The sequence below is a fragment of the Panthera tigris genome, chromosome B2 (assembly GCF_018350195.1).
Source record: "Panthera tigris isolate Pti1 chromosome B2, P.tigris_Pti1_mat1.1, whole genome shotgun sequence".
NCBI lineage: Eukaryota > Metazoa > Chordata > Mammalia > Carnivora > Felidae > Panthera > Panthera tigris.
Window position 1 is genome coordinate 74,737,028 of NC_056664.1, and position 21,067 is coordinate 74,758,094.

The following is a 21,067-nucleotide window of genomic DNA, read 5'->3' on the forward strand; positions in this document are numbered from 1 at the left end:
ACCCCAATACATATGTGAGATGATTTCATTCCAAGTCTTTTGGCACTTAAATATTTAAATTCCATGGAATCTCAGACAGGCCATCGTACATATACTTACTCCCACTGCATAACAAATAGCACTACAGCATGGTTTCAGTGTAGAGATTACATTGGATAGACTTTTCTATGATACTATTTATATGCAGTAAACTCAAATCAAGTTAACCATATATTTCCATAAGACCACATGAAAAAAGAATAGGTATTTGTATCTAAGTAAGAAATATAAGTGCCCAAACACAAACTTACAGAGGTTTGAAAATACAGTAAACTCTCACTTATTTCTGTTTGACTGACATGTTAGGAAAAATTGCTACTATGTTAAGTAAAAAGGGGGGGGGTAAGTGATAGTTGTGGAGAAAAGAATACAACTTTAATAGTCAACAACAATTAAGATTTTCTTATTACTGAGCTACTTAATTTATATACATAATAAATACTTTAGCAAATATGATAATGTTAAACTACTGTGTATTGCCAAATTTAATATATTTAACTCTTTTATTAAAAGGTACCTGAACTGTTTTTATAATAACATTTTAGGCAATACAAAGTGATGGCATTTACTGTATATTAGAAAGAGAAATATGAGGTTCATATATATATTCCACTCCATCTATTCCTCAAACATTAGAAATTTAATGTCATCTTTAAATAATTTTAACCTAAATTAGACCTTAATAGCAGCATAAGCATTCAAAGAACAGCATTCCACGAATGAAATATGTAACTACATTTATAGATACATTAAATTCTAACAGCCTTCAAATTAATATGAAATTGATTTTGAAGACTTTTAATATGCTAACTGCTAAAACAGCTCACAGAATTCAAGGAAATTCAAACAACTGTACATTTTACATTGTACCTATAATGACAAAGTAAAATTCTTATTAAAGTTTTTTAATTTTAAAGGTTCTAGATATCTAATACCATTTTCATTTCACCAATAGATTCATGAGCCATCTTAACAATTATGTGGTTATTCTATATGTAATTGTATGATTATTATATATATAAATTACTAAATGAGCCAAACATGTAAATTTATAAATATAAGTTACTAAGTGAACAAAAATATTAACTTCATCAAAGTGATGGAGGTAGGGTAGGAAGAGTCAGACCTGTGACCATTATCTAAAACATTATGGACTCTAGAAAAGAAAGAGTAATGATTATAGGGGATGTAGTAAATTTAGAAAATTATAAAAATTATGATTTAAAAATATAACTTAGGTGACAGTAGACTTACTCAACAAATTCCAACAAATTGCAAATAAGAGTATATCTCTAAGTTTAAAAAAGGTAAAAATTTAAGATGTAAGGAAAATTTTGCTCTATAGAACACTATATTATAAAGACATGTTCATTTAATAAACAGAATATGCATTGCCTTATTAAAAGGAAAAAAAATAGAGCCTCACAATTTTTAGGCAAACTAACACCCAATAACTTCAACATTATCATGCTAATTTTCATAATACTTATTATTATAATTGCCATAACGATGGAACCTAGGAAGCCTGGGAATAGAACTTCAAAATTTTCATATTTCTATTTTTTTTCACTGGGATTGTAGTAAGGAAAAAATACATCAAGCCACAGAACCTCTCCCTGGTTATAAGACATAGGTCTTCTAAATGTTAAATGCAAAGTAAAGAAAATGTGATTCTAAAACGGTTTAAAAAGACAAGTGCTACTTACAGTCACAAAACAGAACAATATGGGATAACAAAGAAAGAGGTGGTGTTTTCACCTATAAACTTCCTTAGTTTCTTAAAAACAAACAAACCAAAAACCCAGAGGACAGTTTGCAATTCCATTCTTTTTGCAAGGTTTTTTCATAATTTAAGGATGAAAAGTTTAAAATAAAGTACCAGTCACAAAAATCGTAATAGTTAAACAATTTTTTACTAAGAGCAGACTACAAAACTGACTTTTGTCTTTAAGGGGAGTTATTTTGTAATGAATTGCAGATACAATTAAATTTGGAGCATTTTATCTTATAGGTTTAAAAATGCTTCATCATTTATAGTTTTTATAAGGACATGTGAAGTGTAATAGAAATAAATTCCTTAAGTGTTTTTGGAGGAAAAAACAATTTTGATAGCAATATTCACAAATGTAGCAGTATCAGCTGCCTTAACTCTATCTATGGCATGGAGTAGAACTTGGCATATAGTAGACAAATAAACAAAAACGGTGTCAAATTTCCAAGGAACAAAACTTTGAGAATACCTCTGCTGTTGGAAAAGGAACTTAAAATAACAAACTACAATTAGCAGTTATCTTTAGTTCCTTATTTTTAAAAATGCTGAAGTCAACGGGCCAATCAGGTGGAAAACACCAACCCAAAGACCAGAGTCAGCCTGTGAAAGCTAACAGGTAATAGCAATGTATCACAGTTATCCATTCATCAGTGGGACAGTTGTGTTTTGTTTTTTTTTTTTTTAACTTTTCTTTACCAGCAGTTTTCAGATCAACCAGAATTCCTAATAAGAAAACCTAAGATGTTTTTCATAAACAGAGGTATTTTAAATTTGGAATGCACATACACATATACACACCCCAAACAGGAAATGATATTTTGAAAATCCTTTTCTTGGAACAAATTTAAATCCGACTTGTGAGCCCAGGATCAAAAAGGAAGCATTCATCTACAATTCAGATACTTTAGATTCTAATGCATCATTAAAACCAAACAGGAAAAAAAGCAACCAAAAGATCCTTCAAATTTTTCATCATTAGATCTCAGAAACCATTTGAAAGTGCTAAGAAGCAGTTCTGATACTGTATTATTCTTCTCACCCAATATAGCACTTTTGAATGTTTTGTTAAAAGTTCATTGATGTTCATAAATCATTTAAATGCAGTTCTGATGATATTATATGCACAATTATTTAAAGAGGGCTACAGATGACCACACTGGTATTTATTGTGCATTTTCCAACCAAAATGATGTCCATTAAATTCCTCTGCTCCACCTTGCTGTAAGAATTCTCATCTTTCCAGTTACAAGCAGCCTATTCTTACTCCCAGTCAGTAGGTAGCCTTCTGACCTCCAGCTCCTCCTTAGCCCTCTTCCATGTTGGGTATTTTGGTTCACTGCCACAGCTAGATTCAGTGGCTGTAATGGCCACACAGGAACTGGCAGAGAGAACCTAATCTCAAAGGTGTTAAACTGAGTCCACACAACCTGGTATCTCTGACCCATTTCCAGATTAACCATGGTCTAACACTGTCTAAAAGACTAACCCTAGAATAGTTCACATTCCAGCTCTGCCTGACCATACCATCATAGTGGGTCTAAACTGCCAGATCAGTTAGAAGCCTCCAGTAGACCTATGGAAGGGGTTCTAAATAAGAATTAGGAAGTATATTTAGCTCTGTCACAATCCTAACAGAAATCACAATTAGGTTACTTACTAAGAAATTACAGAAGCACTCAATACTCTTGTATTGAGATTTAAGTATATGCTGGAGAAATTAACTAGGGAATGCTTAAGTGTGTGTGAAGAAGTAATTTAAGAATAAATGTTAATATGGAAGTTTATGTGGCTCTTAAGGACACTAAAATAGCAGAGGAAAGAATGATACCAGATTCTAATGAATCTCTACCACAGAATACCCAGGGCACAACTTTACCTTCTTTAAGGACTGGATATCTGTTCTCCAAATTAGAGTAACGCAATGTACAACGTTAAACAATATGTCTCTGGACTTTTTGAGAGGAGATTATATAAGTGATAATGAATACTATAGTAACATTAAAAATTAAACCCAAGTATGTGAATCCTTCTTTCAATGATACCTACAATTTTCTAATTTTAAAAACAAAAAGGTATTTAAGCATTCTTTTAAACTTTGTCTCTTTCAAACACTGTACGAACTGAGACAAATGAGGGTCTATTTTCTTAACTGAGAGCCTCCCTGATATGATAGTTTTACTTTTATTCCACAGTGAGAGCGGTCTATACAGTTTAAATAAAGGTGATTTACTATCTCTAAAAGCTATTCATTGAGCAAAACATTTTAATATCTACCTTTTTTAGGTTAATATGTATTATTTATCTGGGCTATTTTACCAAACTACAATGTAAATGTTTATTATCATTAAATAATTTAAAATGAAAGCATACTGATTATCTTCACTTTTTATTACAGCGTTATTAAATTCATGCGTCCATATCTAATAAAAAATTTTTAATGGTACTTTACATACTTAATATCTAAACCATATCCAAAATGATACTAATATCTTATTCAGGTACATATCTGATCAAAGAACACTATCTTCTCATAATAGCAAAAATATATTAATATTCTGTCTACTAGAAGCAGTGATCTCCCAACTTTTAAGGCAAAAAGTACAATGCCATCATGTTTGAATTGTTCTCAAAATTTTACTTATGAAAGATTATTGGTATTTAGTTGGTATATTAATAACATAAATACAGAGACTATTACTTTGGGGTTCTCTAATTTTTAATAAAAATTTAAGGTTAAACTTATTTTAAATCTAAAAACATTGCAAGGGATTATAGTCTATTATATACATTTTGACATTATTAAAAACTGGGTATTTTTCATTACGAACATTTCCTTCTATTACAATTAGTTTTTATTTATGAAGACAGGAAACTCATACATTCATTGGTGGTATGCAAGGAGCTCTATATTCTCTCTTATCATCTCACTGTCTCTAGTTAAAGGACATGTTTGGGATAGAATTTACCATAACAGAGTAAAGAGTTGATTAAATAAAAACAGTTCCTGCCAATTATGAGAAAAGTCACAAAGTAATTCTGCACACGTGAATGGTCTTGATTCTACATATTAGGAACCCTACAGTGTGCCCTCTTGACACATAAAAAGATTGATAAGATAGCACCACTATTGTTTTTGCTTACTAGATGGTCCCTCGAAAAATCACTTATCTACCACTAGCATTTTTTTTTTTAAAGGTTCTTTTACAGAATTTCTTCCACTTCACAGGGGAGTCAAGAATCAGTGCATACCTGGGAAATGTTAAAAACTAGGAGAATAGCAGAAAAAACATTCCTAATGTTCTGACTACATGCCTACCAATAGTCACTGTTCATAAAGCATTTTTCAAACATTATTCAAGGTTTCATTTTGAATCAAGTTCAAGAATGAAAACACAGTCTCAATAAGTAAATTCAGTTGCCTTTAAAGAAGAAACTGTGTTAAATGGGCAGGAAAATCTTCACATTATCTCCAGAAATATATTCAATAGCTAGAAAAAATAAGCAAGCCAAAATAATTTCCAAGAAAGTTGGCTGACTTAAATTCAAAATGCATTAAATGCTTACAAGACTATGCCCTAGGTAATTTATGGCAAACCACTATGGTGGTTTAGTAAAGTACCACTATAGGGGTATAGTAAAGTATACTATACTTTTTATTCAGAGAATCACTTACCTGTGTGAGGTCAGGAATGTCACCTTTATCAATGCCAACTTGCTGCAGATTAAAAAAAATAAGTTACTTAATGGGAATTTTAAAAATTAATTTCTTTGCATTTAACAGATTACCCACAGGATTAGTTAAGTACGGCTCAATCCTGGTATAAAAGAATTGTCAATCTCACTTTGAAAATATGCTTTGTGTAGTTTTCTACTCAATATAACAGAGCAATGATTTTGTTAATGTAGTTAGATATAACAAATGCACAGAATTTTACTGGAACCCAAAAAAAGACTTAAGAAATTGAAATATAAAATGTAAAGGTTTCCTCCAAGGCTAATGGCAACTAAAAGCCTAAAACAAAATTCTTATACTAAATTTAAATTAATTATACTCAGTAAGTCCTCTGGACAGGGAATGTTCATCTTAATAACTTGTTCAGAGTATAGTATCCACCCCTCTTCCCACAGAGAACCATTTTGTTTGTTGCTTATGTATCCTTCCAGAGTTTCCTTATGTATATCCAAGGAAACAGGAAATTTATAAATACATATTTACTTCCCATGTTACTATACAATAATAGTGTATTACATACACTGGGCTTATATTTTTCATTTAATGATATATCTTAGACCTATATCCACATTAACACATAGAGTTTCCTTATTTTTACAACAGCTTCTTTTCCTATTATTTATTTATACGAGTCATGTATTAACAAACACTGAAGTTGCTTCCAGTCTCTTGCCTTACACATAATGTTGCACACACCATTTTGCACCTGCGTGGATACATCTGTAGGATGCATTTATAGAAATGGAATTACTAGGTAAAAGCATATGTGAATTTTTAGTGTTGGTAGCTTGGGGAGAGAGGTAAGGGAGGGAGGAAGAGCAGAAAAAGAGAAAGAAAGAACAAGAAAAAGCAAAAATATGGTAATATATTAATGAAGTGAATCAACGAAGAGAGTATATAGGTGTTGACTACATGCTCTATCAACTCTTGTAGATTTTAAAACAATTCAAAATAAAAATTTGGAGAAAAATACAAATCATAACTTAAATTCTCTCATTTTATAAATAATGAAATTTAGGCTCAAAGGAACAAAGTGGGTTAAATTAAGTCTCTCTCTTTGAGAAATGAACTGCTTTGATGTTGATGGAAATGCAGAAGCCAATACATGAAGCGTAAATGTTCGGCTCCTACAAAGACAATAAGACAAACTGGAGGTCGGAAAATCTACCCGTGTGACAAATGCTTAACTAAGTTATTTCTTTTGCTTTCTCTCTATATACAGCAGGGTTTCTCAGCCTTGGCACTATTCACATCTTGGGATAATTCTTTGGTGGGGTTTGTCTTGTGCACTGTAGGATACTGGCAACATCCTCGGTCTCTACCTACCGGATGCCTGTAGACTTCCCCCACCTCCAGTTGCGACAACTAAAAATGTCTCAAGACATTGGTTGCTGGGGATGTGAGGGGAGCATTAATTGCCTAGTGTGAAGAACCAATGAGGTAGAGCACTGACCCTCATCCCTCTAGAGCAACTTAGGCTGCAGATTCCTCCCAGATGTGTAGACTTTACCTGCTAATGACTGAACTCTGACTTTAGGGAAGCTACTCCTGCTTCCCTAAACTCACTTAAATATTACAAATTATGGAAATTATAAACTAAGGTAACTTCATTCCTTTTATTTCTATATTTTAATACCTCTTTAGGTGATCCATTAAAATATTAATATGAATGAAGTCAGCATGTTTGAAATTAAAGTATTATGGATCTTTAATACTGGGATCATCTTGGCAAAAGGTGATGTGTTTCTCTTAAATAGTTAACACAACTTTCTTGAACAGAAAGACATAATTTAGGAATTCTTCCTTGACACTGCTATTTTCACTCACCTGAACTTCTGAACCATAATGTAATTGAAGGCTTGAGCTGAGGGGTGGCTGTATTACAGAAATCTCATCACTTTCTGTCTGCAAATATTCTGGGAGATATAACTCCTACGACTTGGTATTTATCTTAGAATAGCAAACTAAGAATAACTTACTTCTATAAAAAAGGAAGTGTGTTTAGCAAAAACGCCTATTACCTATAAAACAACCATTTTACAAAGTTTCAGTTCTCTGCTTTAGGAGACTTCATTGTAAGAATTCAAAACATGGGAAGTTTTCTACACTTTAAGTGATTCTTCTGGGATATTTGAATATTTCCATACTAGTTGTTTGACAAGTCTATATTTCTTTTAGTATGGCAGACAATTCATTAACATTTGCCAAATAGCCAATATACACAGTTGTATTTTAAAAATGACATTCTGCAAGTCTTCTGTACATTCTTCAGGAAAATGGTACTAACTACAAGGTAACTATTTGGTATGAGTCCACACATATGCACACCACACAAGAGCCGTCTGGTAGAGAGGGAAGCTTTGTACATGTGTTAAGAAATTTCTGTATTTACCAATCATAACCAAACTACTCAACACTGGTATTCAAACAATTAATGTCTAAATTATGAACAATGTAACTTAAATAAAGAAAACACAAATGGTTACTGTTAGCCCATTGTGGGTTAGCATTTATTCTATGAAAAATAATTTTGTAAATTAGTATCATTCTATAACAAAGTCCTGGTCATAACGTTCAAATAAAAGTATAATACTGTATTCAGTTATTTGAAGAAAAACTCTCAGAATGACATTGAATTTCTATATATTTTCTTTTCGACAGCTTGACATGGGCCCAGGCTGACATGAGGTTATCAAGAGACATAAAATAAAGTTTTACATCTAAAAACAGAATGGGGCGCCTGGTTGGCTCAGTCAGTAAAATGTGCGATTTTGGCTCAAGTCATGATGTCATGGCCATGAGACTGAACCTTGAGCCAGGCTTCATACTAAGTGTGGATTCTATCTTCACACTCAGCTTGGGATTCTATCTCTCTTTCCCTCCCCTGATCACTCACACACACTCTCTCTCTCAAAATAAACAAACATTAACATTAAAAAAATACAGAATGAATCAATAAATACCCCCTTTCTCATGAAGACCTTGAACCCAGCCTTAGCGATTAGAGAAACATATACCCCAGGCTGTCACATGCCCAGCTCCTTACCTTAATGTATACAGTAAGAGATAGGAAAACTGACTAGCATGTGCACCAAGTATTAATTAAACAATGAAAGGATGTTCTGCTCTGATGCTTAGGCATTACTGATCTTTTCACAGAAAAAAAGGGAAAATTTTACTAGATTATTTTGATAACTAAGGCTAAACCACAGGAAAATCTTATCAAATACAAAAAATAAAACTTGTGTGGCAGCAAAAGTGAAAGTTTCAAGCAATTCTATCCTTCCTTAAAGACAACCAACATCAATAAACCCATGAGAAGTACACATGAATATGCTTTAATGTATATGTAATTTCTATACACTCTTCTTTACTGCTTCCCATATTATATACAAGAAAAGACTTTTATTCTGATTACAAACTATTTGGATCAAAGGTCAAGAGGTAGCACTTTGTAACATTATTTTAGTCTCCTAATATGAATGTGACAATTATTATTCCTTGTGAATAGATGAAATTTGAAAGATAGATAATGCACGGACTAGAGTGCATTGGAATTGTGTGTATAAAATGCTTGTTCTGGCGTTATATTCTGAAAATGGCAAAAACAGCAAAAACATGGGATGAATGTCCAATATCCATGGCATCATATGCTTCAGCACCCCCCCTTACACAGCATTCCAGTTAGTGCTAACAATTCGTTCACTGACATGTAAGAGAAGAACCAACTGGTCATCCTGCCAAAGGACTATAGTAACAACGTCATCTCTTCCAATATCAGTATTCATCAATAACTAGATTTCATAAAACACTAACTTACAGGTAACCTCAGGAACACCAACTGTATGGTTACACAGTTATTATGATTACGAACAAAGAGATATCCTTAAGAAACAATGTATAAACTTCATAAAATTAATGAAATTTTCTGTTTAATTTTTTCATTGTGTTTAAGTCATTGACAAAGTAAGAAGGTCATATTTATGACTTCTACACACTAACAACAATACACAGACTTTCCTAAGGGCTTTTTCCCACAGGGCTCAGTAAAAAGGAAGCCCTTCCTTACAATCAAAGATCTCCATTAATTAGAAGGGGAGATGAACCACCTTGCAGAGCTGAGAATCTGCTCAGTGTCCAGGACACCTGTATTTGAACACAGAATGATCATTAACTGGGATGCAGGAGTGCAGAATACAGTTGTGGATGAGAAGCTGGAAGACATGACCTCTGAGTTCACTTCCAATCCTAACACACTGGGGCTCTGGGACAGAATGTCTTGACATATTATAAACCCTACTATTGACTCCAGATACATAAATTAATATTAACAAAATTAATATTCTTTGTTGGAATGTTTTTCCAACAAAGCTTAATATTACTTACCTCTGCAACCTTGAGAAATTCAGATACTCGCGTCATTCTAGTTAGAAATCGTTTGTAAATTTCTAGGGCATCTTTACATTGTCCTTTCTTCATTTCAAAAAACTTTTCTGGAAGAGATAGACAAGCATTTTGAAAAGGCTATTGTATTCAATTTTCTTCTAAGTTTATGTTAATACTATTAATTAAAACCTAGGGGTGCTTGGGTGGCGCAGTTGGTTAAGCATCGGACTCTTGATCTCAGCTCAGGTCATGATCTCATGGTTTGTGAGCATCAGGCTATCGGCGCAGAGCCTGCCTGGGATTCCGTCTCTCCTTCTCTCTGCCCCTCTCCTGCTTGTGCTCTCTACTCTCTCTCTCAAAATAAATAAGTAAACATGGGGCGCCTGGGTGGCTCAGTGGGTTAAGCGTCTGACTTTATCTCAGGTCACGATCTCATAGTTAGTGGGTTCGAGCCCCTCATTGGGCTCTGTGCTTACAGCTAAGAGCCTGGAGCCTGCTTCACATTCTGTATCTCTCTCTGCCCCTTCCCTGCTTGTGCTGTCTCTCAAAAATAAATAAATAAATAAATATTAAAAAATAAAATATAAATTAATAAACCCACAATTTTCGAAACACCTAAATGAATGTTTGGATCAAAACACCAGGCCTTAAAACCCACATGAGGTACTAAAGCACCTAACCAAGGAGACCTGCAAAGTTTAAGAACAGTGTTATGTTCTAGGTGTCTCAAACGAAGGCATTTAAACAGTAAAAGCACAATTAAAGTAGAAGAACATATGAAATGTCACAAGTGAAACTCATGATCCATATGTCCCAGTACCCTGCTTTATCAAATACTTGCTGATGATCTCAAAAGTTATGATTGTGTTCTACAGCATTCTTATTTTCTTGCTAGCTCATCATAAAGCAATAAACTTATCAAATTAAAGAATTCTTTAAATTGTCTACACTCCTTATAAATTGATACTTTTGTTGTCCATAAGTGATTTTTTTCAAACATTATAATGTGTCTCTTAGTTACAAAGTAGTGGAGTTTTGTGAAAACCATTTGGTTTACCAAACTCATCATGACTTTCTAATACATAATTGTATCCTTTTTCTTAACCTTCAACTTCCTAGACAGAAAAACAGAGGAGGATCCGTTTGCTGCTCTCTCTTGCATTCCCAAGACTGGAATTCACAATCAGTAAGGTACTATAGCTCCATTATACTTACAGTATGTGAGTGTATTTTCTCCATACATCTTTGGAAGGAAACCATTACTTTATCAGTATTTTTTTTTGCAGCCATTCATTCATCAGTTCATTCAGTCAATAATTACTGACATTGCAGATGGAGACACAGTAGACCCTGCCCTAGCTTCCAGACAACTCTAGATCATAACTGAAGATGATTCACTATTCTTCATTATGTTGTATTTTCACATTGTTAAACTCATGCTATTTTTATATTCTCTCATATTTTAAAGTTCTTAATTTCATTCAGCATGTAATTTTACTACCTTAAAAGTATTTTTAATTTTCTCAAGAAAGGTTTAATAATATGTAATTACACAAAGAACTAATTATTGAGGGTAGCTACTCATTACCTTCTGTTGACAGTCTGGGTAATTTTACATTTAACACAGACCTCCGCTGTAGGGCATTCAAGGGAAGAAAAAGATCAAGAAAACAAACACATACTGTTTTCCACTTGAGATTTGAGACAGAAGTGAGGCTTTTAAAAAATGGTCAAATCTAACCCAAAGGTATTATGCTAAGTGAAGCAAGTCAAACAGAGAAAGACAAATACCATATGATTTCACTTATATGTAGAATTTAAAAAGCAAAACAAAAAATAAACAGACTCTTAAATTCAGAGAACAAACTCGTGGTTGGAATAGATGAAGGGAATTAAGAGGTCTAAACTTCCAATTATAAAATAAGTCAGTCACAGAGATGAAAAGTACAGCATAGGGAATGCAGTCAATAACACTGTAATAACACTGCTTCCCTTCCCTTCTATAATACTGTAATAACACTGTATCCTGACAGATGGGTACTACCCTTACGGTGAGCACTGAGTGATGACATATAGAATCGTCAAATCAAAATGTTGTACATCTGAAATGAATATAACATTGTGTGTCAGCTATGCTTCAATTTAAAAAACTGGCCAAATATAATCTTTATCCACCCATTTCTGTTGTCTAATGCTACAGATGGAATCATGGTGCTATAAGGGAACAAGTATTTTTTAACTTAAACTTTTGAAAAAAATGATTTATTCTGGTAAAACATAATTTTCTTTCTTTTTAAATAATCTTCACATAATTTTTTTCAAATGTCTAAATTACTTTTCTTTACTAATCTAACTTTATTTCTTTGCATCAGATCTTCAGCAATAACACAAAAAGAAGAATCAACTGAATAATCTCAATTTATTTTTAGAACTAATGCATCAGAATTTTGAGCAACTTGTCTCCTCTGGATACTTTTTAAACTGTTCTTACCTTTCATGGTAATTTAGGATATGGGAACAAAAAATATGAAATTATTATGGCTTTAGGTTATAATTTCATAATTGTTTCTGTAACAGTGGTAATGACACAGTAAAGCAACATGTACTGAGAAGTGAACCTGTGAGATTCCCTTGTCCCCTCAGACTAGGGTATGGCCAAGAGAAATTAATACTCTTTATTTTTTTAATATTTATTTATTTTTGAGACAGAGAGAGACAGAACATGAGTGGGGAAGGGGCAGAGAGAGAAAGGGAGACGCAGAATCTGAAGCAGGCTCCAGGCTCTGAGCTGTCAGCACAGAGCCCGACGCGGGGCTCGAACCCATGAACTGTGAGATCATGACCTGAGCCTATGTTGGATGCTTAACTGACTGAGCCACCCAAGCGCCCTGAGAAATTAATATTCTTTTAAAAATTTTTTTAAATGCTTATTTTTGTGTGAGAGAGAGAGATGGAGACAGACAGACAGACAGACAGACAGAATCTGAAGCAGGCTCCAGGCTCTGAGCTGTCAGCACAGAGCTTGATGTGGAGCTCAAACCCATGAACCGCGAGATCATGACCTGAGCTGAAGTCAGACGCTTAACCGACTGAGACAAAGTCAAATCTGGCCTTTGTAACGTAATCTTTATAATGTGTTGATAAATTCCCTTGTCATATTAGTATTAATTTTCACAGAACAACTGTCCTAATGAAAAGAACCAGATGAAAAAGAATCTCATCTTGTGAAGTACACTGAGGCTGTGCATGTGGACTATTACTAATGAGCATTCATCAGAAGGAAAGCATCTTCTTGCTCGCACATCATAGTTTCATCATAGTGATAAAATGTTTGCAAAGATTTGCAGCACCACTACTGATTCCAACATTAGATCCAGAGAATTGTTCGTGAAGTCTTTAATTAAAACTAACCCATAGTGCATTTATAAACCTAACTCCCAGCACTACTTAGTAAACAAACAAAAAAACCATACCTGTCTCAAAACACTCAGGATAGCAAGTGTACATATCTTCTAGAATGTTACTTTCACATGAGCAATTTGACAGCAACGTTGAATGAAGGCCACTCAACACCAGAATATGATGAGGCAAGAATGCACACCTCTACGTCTTTTGAAGTCAGGTCTTTAATATGAAGATACAACTCACCTTTTCTGTTTCTAATGTTAGCCAACAGACTATCTTTTTCAAATTAGATGAAATAAAAATATATATATTGCATGGTTATTATTTTAATATAAAGAGAAAATGCATTCTTACTACAGTCTTCTTTCTGAAGTCAAAATAAAGTAAAATAGCTGCATTTAAGTAGATGTTGAAGACAATCAAGGAGAATCACATGGCTTCACATGGTTTTAAAGTTTGTTTACTTTTGGGGGTGGGGTACAGAGGAGGGGCAAAGAGAGAGGGAGAGAATCCCAAGTAGGCTCTGCACTATCAGCACGGAGCCCGACACAGGGATCAATCCCATGAACTGTGAGATCACGACCTGAGCCGAAATCAAGAGTCAGACACTTAACCAACTGAGCCATCCAGGTGCCCCTGGCTTCGCATGTTTAATTGCTAAGAAAATTGTAAAGGCAGTAAGTCCAATGTTCTTGAAGCAGAAGTAGGAAACAAACAAGGCCACACACTAGTGAGAGGGCACAAGTATAAATCAGCAGAACTTCATTTCTGACTGGCTAAGGCGTTAAGACGAGCAACTCAAAGATAGCAGGTTTTAGTTTTAAAGGACTTATATATCAACAGAAATAAGGAGATTAGGAAGGGAAAATTCAAGAGTTCATTTTTTAGAGATTGCTGAATTTTAAAAACACAGTATCTAAATTTCAATATCTACAAATAAGGCCGGCAAAACTGAAGCTTGTAAGAAAGGTAAGGGCTTAAACAACAGATTTGAGATTCGTATTTCCATAGGAAACCATAGGGTTTTCAATGAAAAATATACACACAAAAAACTGGCTAGAAATGAACTTCAACAAAAACTCAAATTTATGAGTGGTAAGAAGAGTAAAATAAGCCCAAAAAAAGGGAAGGAAGATCTGTTATTTGGTTTACTGAGAAACACTCTCACCTGAAATAAAGGTAACACAGTGTTGCATTACATATTAAGAGCGGGTATCTTTCCCCAATAAGGCAACATCTCTAAGACCAGTGTGTCTGATTGCCTTACCCAACCTCCATTCTCTCTCTTTCTAGATTCATGAGAAGCCAGGAAGCTAGATGCAAAATCAGTTCTGTAAATTAGACAGACCTGTGAGAGATCTGGAAGGTAAAACGGAGGCAGAAACCATTTTCCTGCACATTTTAAGCTATTTCTGTCACAAGAAAAGTTCCTAGAAGTGTGAGATACATTATCTTTCGGCAGCACTCCACTGCCCACCCTCCAGCTTCCCAGGTTTTGAGTAGTGGTTACTCCTACTTGATGCGACTCCCTACTTCCTGGAAGGTAGCCTTAGGTGTCCGTTCTCTAGCTTCCTCAGGCTGCAAGGCAGCTGAGGCGGTGGCAGCAGCTTCTTATTTTCCGTGTACTTCAGAAATAGTAGCTTCCCTGGTGTGTGAGAATTTATTGTTCCAGAAGTCATTCAGGAGGCTGAGCCTAGACCAGGTCCTAAAGGCTTCTGATAATTACTTAAGCACCCACCTCCCTACATTAGACCCTTTTCTAAATTTAGAGTATGTCGAGTGGTTTCTGTTTCTTGAGTAAGTACGTTGTATTTGGTATTTGAAGTGGTTGTAGAAATCAGGCCCTCAAAAATGTCAAAGATAGGAATCCGGGATTAGATGTGTAACTGGCTGGATCCGAAGGCAGTGATGACCGCCCACAACTATCAAAAAATTGATTCTCACAGTCTGTGCCATGCAGGAGTAAAATAATTACTGAAATCATCACCTCTGTTTTTCTCAAATGAGCAGCTAAAATGAAGCTTACCAGACCAAGCCGCTGCTGAGACAGACCACCATGATGGGAATAAGGCAAACAGAATATAGAGTGAATGGTTGCTCCTGACTCCAAAGAACAATGACAACACAGGATTTTAAATTACTGGCTCAAGGCACCAGTCAGACAGTGATACTCCAAAAGTGCCCTCAAATAATCTTATCTCTGGCAGACACAGGCCTGTCATCACTCAAAGTCAGAGTCTAATCTTGTAGGTTGCTGAATTACAACATATGTCGTTAAGTTAAATTCGCAGCCTCACCACGGTCTCCTTTGTGAAAGTTAGGATGTTTATTGAGAAGGAAAATTGGAAAGGAGAGTGCTTGGGTAGATTCAAACCAAAGTGAGCTACTCTTGCTAGAAGCTTTTCCTTCTCTGTCTGAAGAGGCTGCTCCTGCCCTGATTGGAGATCCTGTAATCAAGCCACCTTTCATAAGGGAATGAAAAATTTTCTCATGTCCAATCCATCTACTTCATACCCCTTTCCCTTTGCCAACTGCCTAAATACCTAGAATGAGATTTAGAAGCCAGCATGCCCTAGGGAGACAAATACAAAGTCTGACCCAGGAGGAAAAAAATATACAGGCTAAAAGAAGTGCAAGTTCTTACAAATTTCTGTTGGCAGTAGGGTTGCCAGATAAAATACAAGACACTGACTTAAACAAATTGTAAATAGATAACTTTTTAGTATAAGTATGTCTCAAATATTGCATAGGACTTACTAATACTAAAATAATTATTCATGGGGCTCCTGGGTGGCTCAGTTGGTTTGGTGTCTGACTCTTGATTTTGGCTGGGGTCATAATCTCACAGTCGTAGGGTCGAGCCCCACACGGGGCTCTGCCCTGGGCATGGAGCCTGTTCGGGGCGGGCTCGCTCTCTCTCTCTCTCTCCCTCTCCATCTGCCCCTCCCCCACATGCATGCAAATGCACATTCTCTCTCATAAAAAAATTATTTATGTTGATCTGAATACAAATTTAAGTAAGTGGGCATCTTGAATTTTTCCCTGTGAATCTGGAAACCCTCACTGATAAAAATGTAGACAGCTGGTATAGATTCTAAAGGTTCTGACCAGGAAGAAAAGTGTATTTAATTAGATTTTGGATATAATTGATAATTTGTCAATTTGGGTGAACATGCCACAAAACAGGGATTCAAAAGCTAGCCTGAGTATCTGGAAGTAGCTCTAAAATAGTGATTACCAAACTGAAGTCCATGACCAGCAGCAAGAACACCACTCAGGACCTTACCAGGAATGCAAATTCTCAGGCCCTACCCCAGACCTACTGAATTAGAAAGTCTGGGTTGAGGTTTAGCAAGCTGAATTTTAATAAGCTTTCCAAATATTCTTGAGAAATGTCCTCGAAACACAGCCAAGAGCACTTTTTCTTACTCTTCTGCAAAAGGGACCCTTACCAGGGTGACTATACCCAGGGGAAGGGGACATACCCAGACTTTTCAGGAACACTGACGCTAAACTGATGCTACTCCCTGTGGACCCAAAATGTCACTATTCATTCTACCAATTTGAGTTGAAGTTTTTTGGGGATTAGGTGATAAAAGAAAAGTGCATCCAGTGGATATATTACACTATCTGTGGTTATTTCCCCAGTTTCCTGAATATATATTTCTAATAGAAACACTATGAAACTAGCAGAGTCCCCACACTGGTTTCCTGACCTTTTGAAAGACACAGGGGTAGCAATTCCATCATTTCCTCAGTTAACCTGCATACCTGGTCTGTGAAACAGGTTGCTGATAGAGATTTACAATAGGTTACTGTGAATCTGATCAGGTGATGACCCCGACTTGCAGACTTCCAGATGTATCCTCCTTACCAGCATAAAATCAGCGTCACTCTTGACACCTGATGGGCAGCTATCAAACCAGCAAACTCTTTTATCTTTATCTCAATAAACAGAGCCCATCAGAAGTAGTTTGCTTCCATCTGGCAGGGATGATATCATACACTTGCTGTCTTATTTCAAGGATATCAACCTCTCTAGCTGTCATGATCCCATGGGTTATCACGCTAACGATATCAGGCTGACTGTACCCGGTGGGCAAGAATTTCAGTAATGCTGGATGCCTTGATAAGTCACATGTATGTCATGGGGTGGGAGACAGAATTTATGAAAGTTCAGAGACCTGCCACATCAACAAAGTTTCTTAGGGTCCAGAGGTCCCCTCCATGTCAAAGACAAATTGCTTCACGCATCCCCTATAACTAAAATGTAGGCAAAAGTTTTGCTGAGCTGTTTTAGTTTTGGAGGTAACATATACTATATGTGTGTGCTCTGCTCTAAAATGAGTATCAGGGATGGTGTCAGATATAAGTAGGATCCAGATCAGGGGAAGGTTCTGCAACTGCTCCAAACTAGAGCCACATGGGCCTTTGTTCCCACAAACCTAAAAGTACTCAAAGTGTCTGCGGCAGATCCAAATGCTGCAGAATGCATCTGGCACACTCCAATAGGAAAATACAGTGGAAGCCTCTGGTGCTTTGGAGCAGAGCCATGTCTTCTTCAGACAGTAACTAATCTCCTTTGGAAAAACTGTTCTTGGCTTGCTTATAGAGGCTGAGATTCTAACCACAGAATATCAAGTGATCATAAGACCTCAAGTGTTATCTAATTTACAGACCCATAAGCTGGGCAAGCGCAAGAACACTCTATCATCAAAAGAGAGTGGTATGGAAGAGGTCAGCCTCAAGTCAACTCTGAATACCCGTGCAGGCTGTACAGACAGATGGCTCTTCTGCACTGCATTTCTCCCTCCAATCCCTCTGGAGAGTTCCCCATAACCAGCAGACTGAGGAGAAAAAGAATTCAAGGTTGGTTTAGAGATGGTTTCTCATGCTGGCACTAATGAAAAGTGGTTTGCTGAATCATTAAATCCCCACAAAGGGATGACCTTGAGAGTGGAAAGAAATCTTTCACTGTAGGCCAAACTTCAAACAGTATTATCAATCTGAATTCTACTTTAGGTCAAAGGAAAGATGGTGAGACAAATGGAACTACCCCCAAAATATGAGCAAACTGCTGGCCTGGATGACCAGGGACTTAGAAAAAATAAAACTGGAAGACTGGTGACAAGGTCTGGAGAAAAGGAGTGGGTGGACCTCTCAGAAAGGATAAAGAGCATGAGACTATTTTCATTCCATGCAAATGTAGACCAAAGGCCATATGCCACAAAAAGGTTCTCAATGATCGGGGGGATAAGAGGACTCCATACACTGATGAACAAAGTGATTACATCAGAATGGAGGTTGTGAATAGGTCCAACCACAGAGTCTGATGTATCTGCCACTGTTGCTAAGCCCTTAGTCTGTCAAAAGCAGAGATCAGTGCTGAACTTCTACCATGGCATCATAATCCAGGGAGTACAGAGTCATCCTCCAAGTACCAGGTTAAGGATTAATTCCTTTTACCAAGGAAAAGAGCATAATAGATAATTCATCCTGGATATGGATTTATCACTTCTGCCCATAGTGCTTTGCCAGTGCCACCATCTGTGGAATTATTCCCCATCACGGTATCTCACACAATCCTACTTCTATTTTACTGCACAAGAAGTGAGACAACAGATGCATCCCACAGAATTTGTCAGTCGTAGCATGAATCCCTTCAGTCCAGAAATAGCTGACCTTACATAATGATGGAATGGTCTACAGAAGACACTATTTTAAAGGTATCGAAGAAGATACCTTAAGAAGTTAAAGACTCTAGTATATGCTCTGAACCACTGGCCAGGATATGGTACCTTGCTCACCACTGTTGGATTATATGGGTCAAGGACCCTAGGAGCTGGAGTACCCCTTATACTTGATGAGGTGACAAGTGGCTTCCTATTCCCTACACATCACTACAGGTGGTACCAGAGGTAGCTGTTAGCACAGTAGAGTAGAACATATTGGGACTTAGTCCAAGAGGCAAAGCCTAGAACCTTCAGTAATTCCAATATTTTGTAAGCACCAAAATCCCTGTATAAAATCCCTTCCTGCTTAAAACATCTAGAGTGCTGTTTCCTGCACTTACTCTTGACTAAGAACAGAGAAACGTGACCTCGATGAATCATATATTTAGATTATTACATAGTAAGTCTATGGTATCCAAATCTTTGCATTCTGATACAGTCTTTATTCAAAGATACCATACCATTAGCAGTTCTACATACCAAGTAAGTTAATAACGCCATCATTGTAGCAAGCAAAAAGTTTAATAAGATCTTTGAAAAGAAGCATAAATGCAGCATTTATGACACCATTTGTTAGCTCATTTGGATGCACCTAAAAAAAGATAAAAATTTAATGTTAATTGCATGTCATTAAATGACAATTTTTCTCAAAGCACATGGAAATGTCTCAAATGATTACTAAGAAATTAATTCACATTCTATAAATTTGTATAACTCTTTTAGTAACTCTACCAATATTAAAAGATGGACTGTATATATATTTTTTGTTTCAGTTTCAGTCAGTGGAGTTAGTCCTATCAATTACAAGACATCTATACATCCTATTTGACCAATGATCCACAGGTCAATCAAATACACTTCTAAACATCTAGTCTTTTGTTACTTTTACTATGCTATATTATATTCTTCCACTTCCCCTATGTAAAGGTCTCTGTGGAAGGGTTCAAAGGGACCTGAAGTGACTTAGCGAGGAAGCACACACATGGGGAATAGACACCTTAGTCACCGACCTCCAAAATAATTCTTGAGACTTATAACATTCACCCATCCACCAAATACTCTAATCACAAATGCAAAGAAGAATAATTTCTCCTCATCCCCAACCCTTGTTCCCAACTCCTCAAGGGTCTGTTCTTTTTTCCTGTATGACTCCCCCCGCCCCCTTAAGACAGCACTGTTTTTAAGGGCAAGAAAAGCAAAGAAAAATAAATGAATGAAGAGGAAAAAAAAGTTAAGAGAAGCAATTCCATAAATACTTAGTGAAATCTTTACTGTAAAATCCATCAAAAAAACAAGATGTTTTGCTGATTTTACTGAAATTTCACAAGAGATGAATGTTGTGACCAGGACTCAGTTACAGATTAAACTGTGTAATGTTAGCAGAAATTTTAAGTTACTAATATTGGAGGGAAATCTTTGTTTCAGGCAACCACAAAAAGAGAGGAAAGCTAATGTGAGTCAAGAATCTTCTCACGTGTCAGAATATTTTATTTTTGTGAATCAGACATGTTTACTGAAGCTTTTAATTTTGAAATAATCATAAATCCACATGCAGTTGTAAAAAATACAGCAACTCTATGTACGATTTATTCAGTTTCTCTCAATGGCAACATCTTGCAAAACTACTGTACAATATCACAACTAGGATATTGATATTGCTACAATCCACCAATCTTATTCAGATTTCCCCAGTTTCACTTGTACTTATTCAGATTTCCCCAGTTTCCCCACTTAATTCAGATTTCACTGGTTTGTGTGTGTGTGTGTGCGTGTGCATGCATGCACGTGTGTGCTTTTTTTCATGATCTTATCACATATGCAGGTCAGTGTATTTATCACACTCAAGATACAGGTATGGTTTTAAGACACATATCACATTGGTATCGCTAGGAAGAAAGATGATGACAAAGCAAAGATAATTCTCTTTGGTGGATGGTATCATCTAAGCTATCTATATAAAATGGCCTCTAAGAGCAGGCTAAGTTATTTAGCTGCCTAAAG

General features: G+C 35.8%; 1 protein-coding gene across 4 annotated transcripts in view; it reads right to left on the reverse strand.

Annotated features, from left to right (window-relative positions):
- The window catches only part of SNAP91 (synaptosome associated protein 91), a 144,371-nt gene that overhangs the window by 70,169 nt on the left and 53,135 nt on the right, over window positions 1-21,067 (reverse strand). For all 4 annotated transcript variants that reach the window (XM_042986748.1, XM_042986747.1, XM_042986746.1 and 1 more), the window contains exons 7-9: window positions 19,547-19,658; window positions 9,930-10,036; window positions 5,484-5,525 (exon numbers count right to left, since the gene is read on the reverse strand). In XM_042986748.1, coding sequence (XP_042842682.1) covers window positions 5,484-5,525; window positions 9,930-10,036; window positions 19,547-19,658 — 261 coding nt within the window. The remainder of the gene's footprint in view (window positions 1-5,483; window positions 5,526-9,929; window positions 10,037-19,546; window positions 19,659-21,067) is intronic.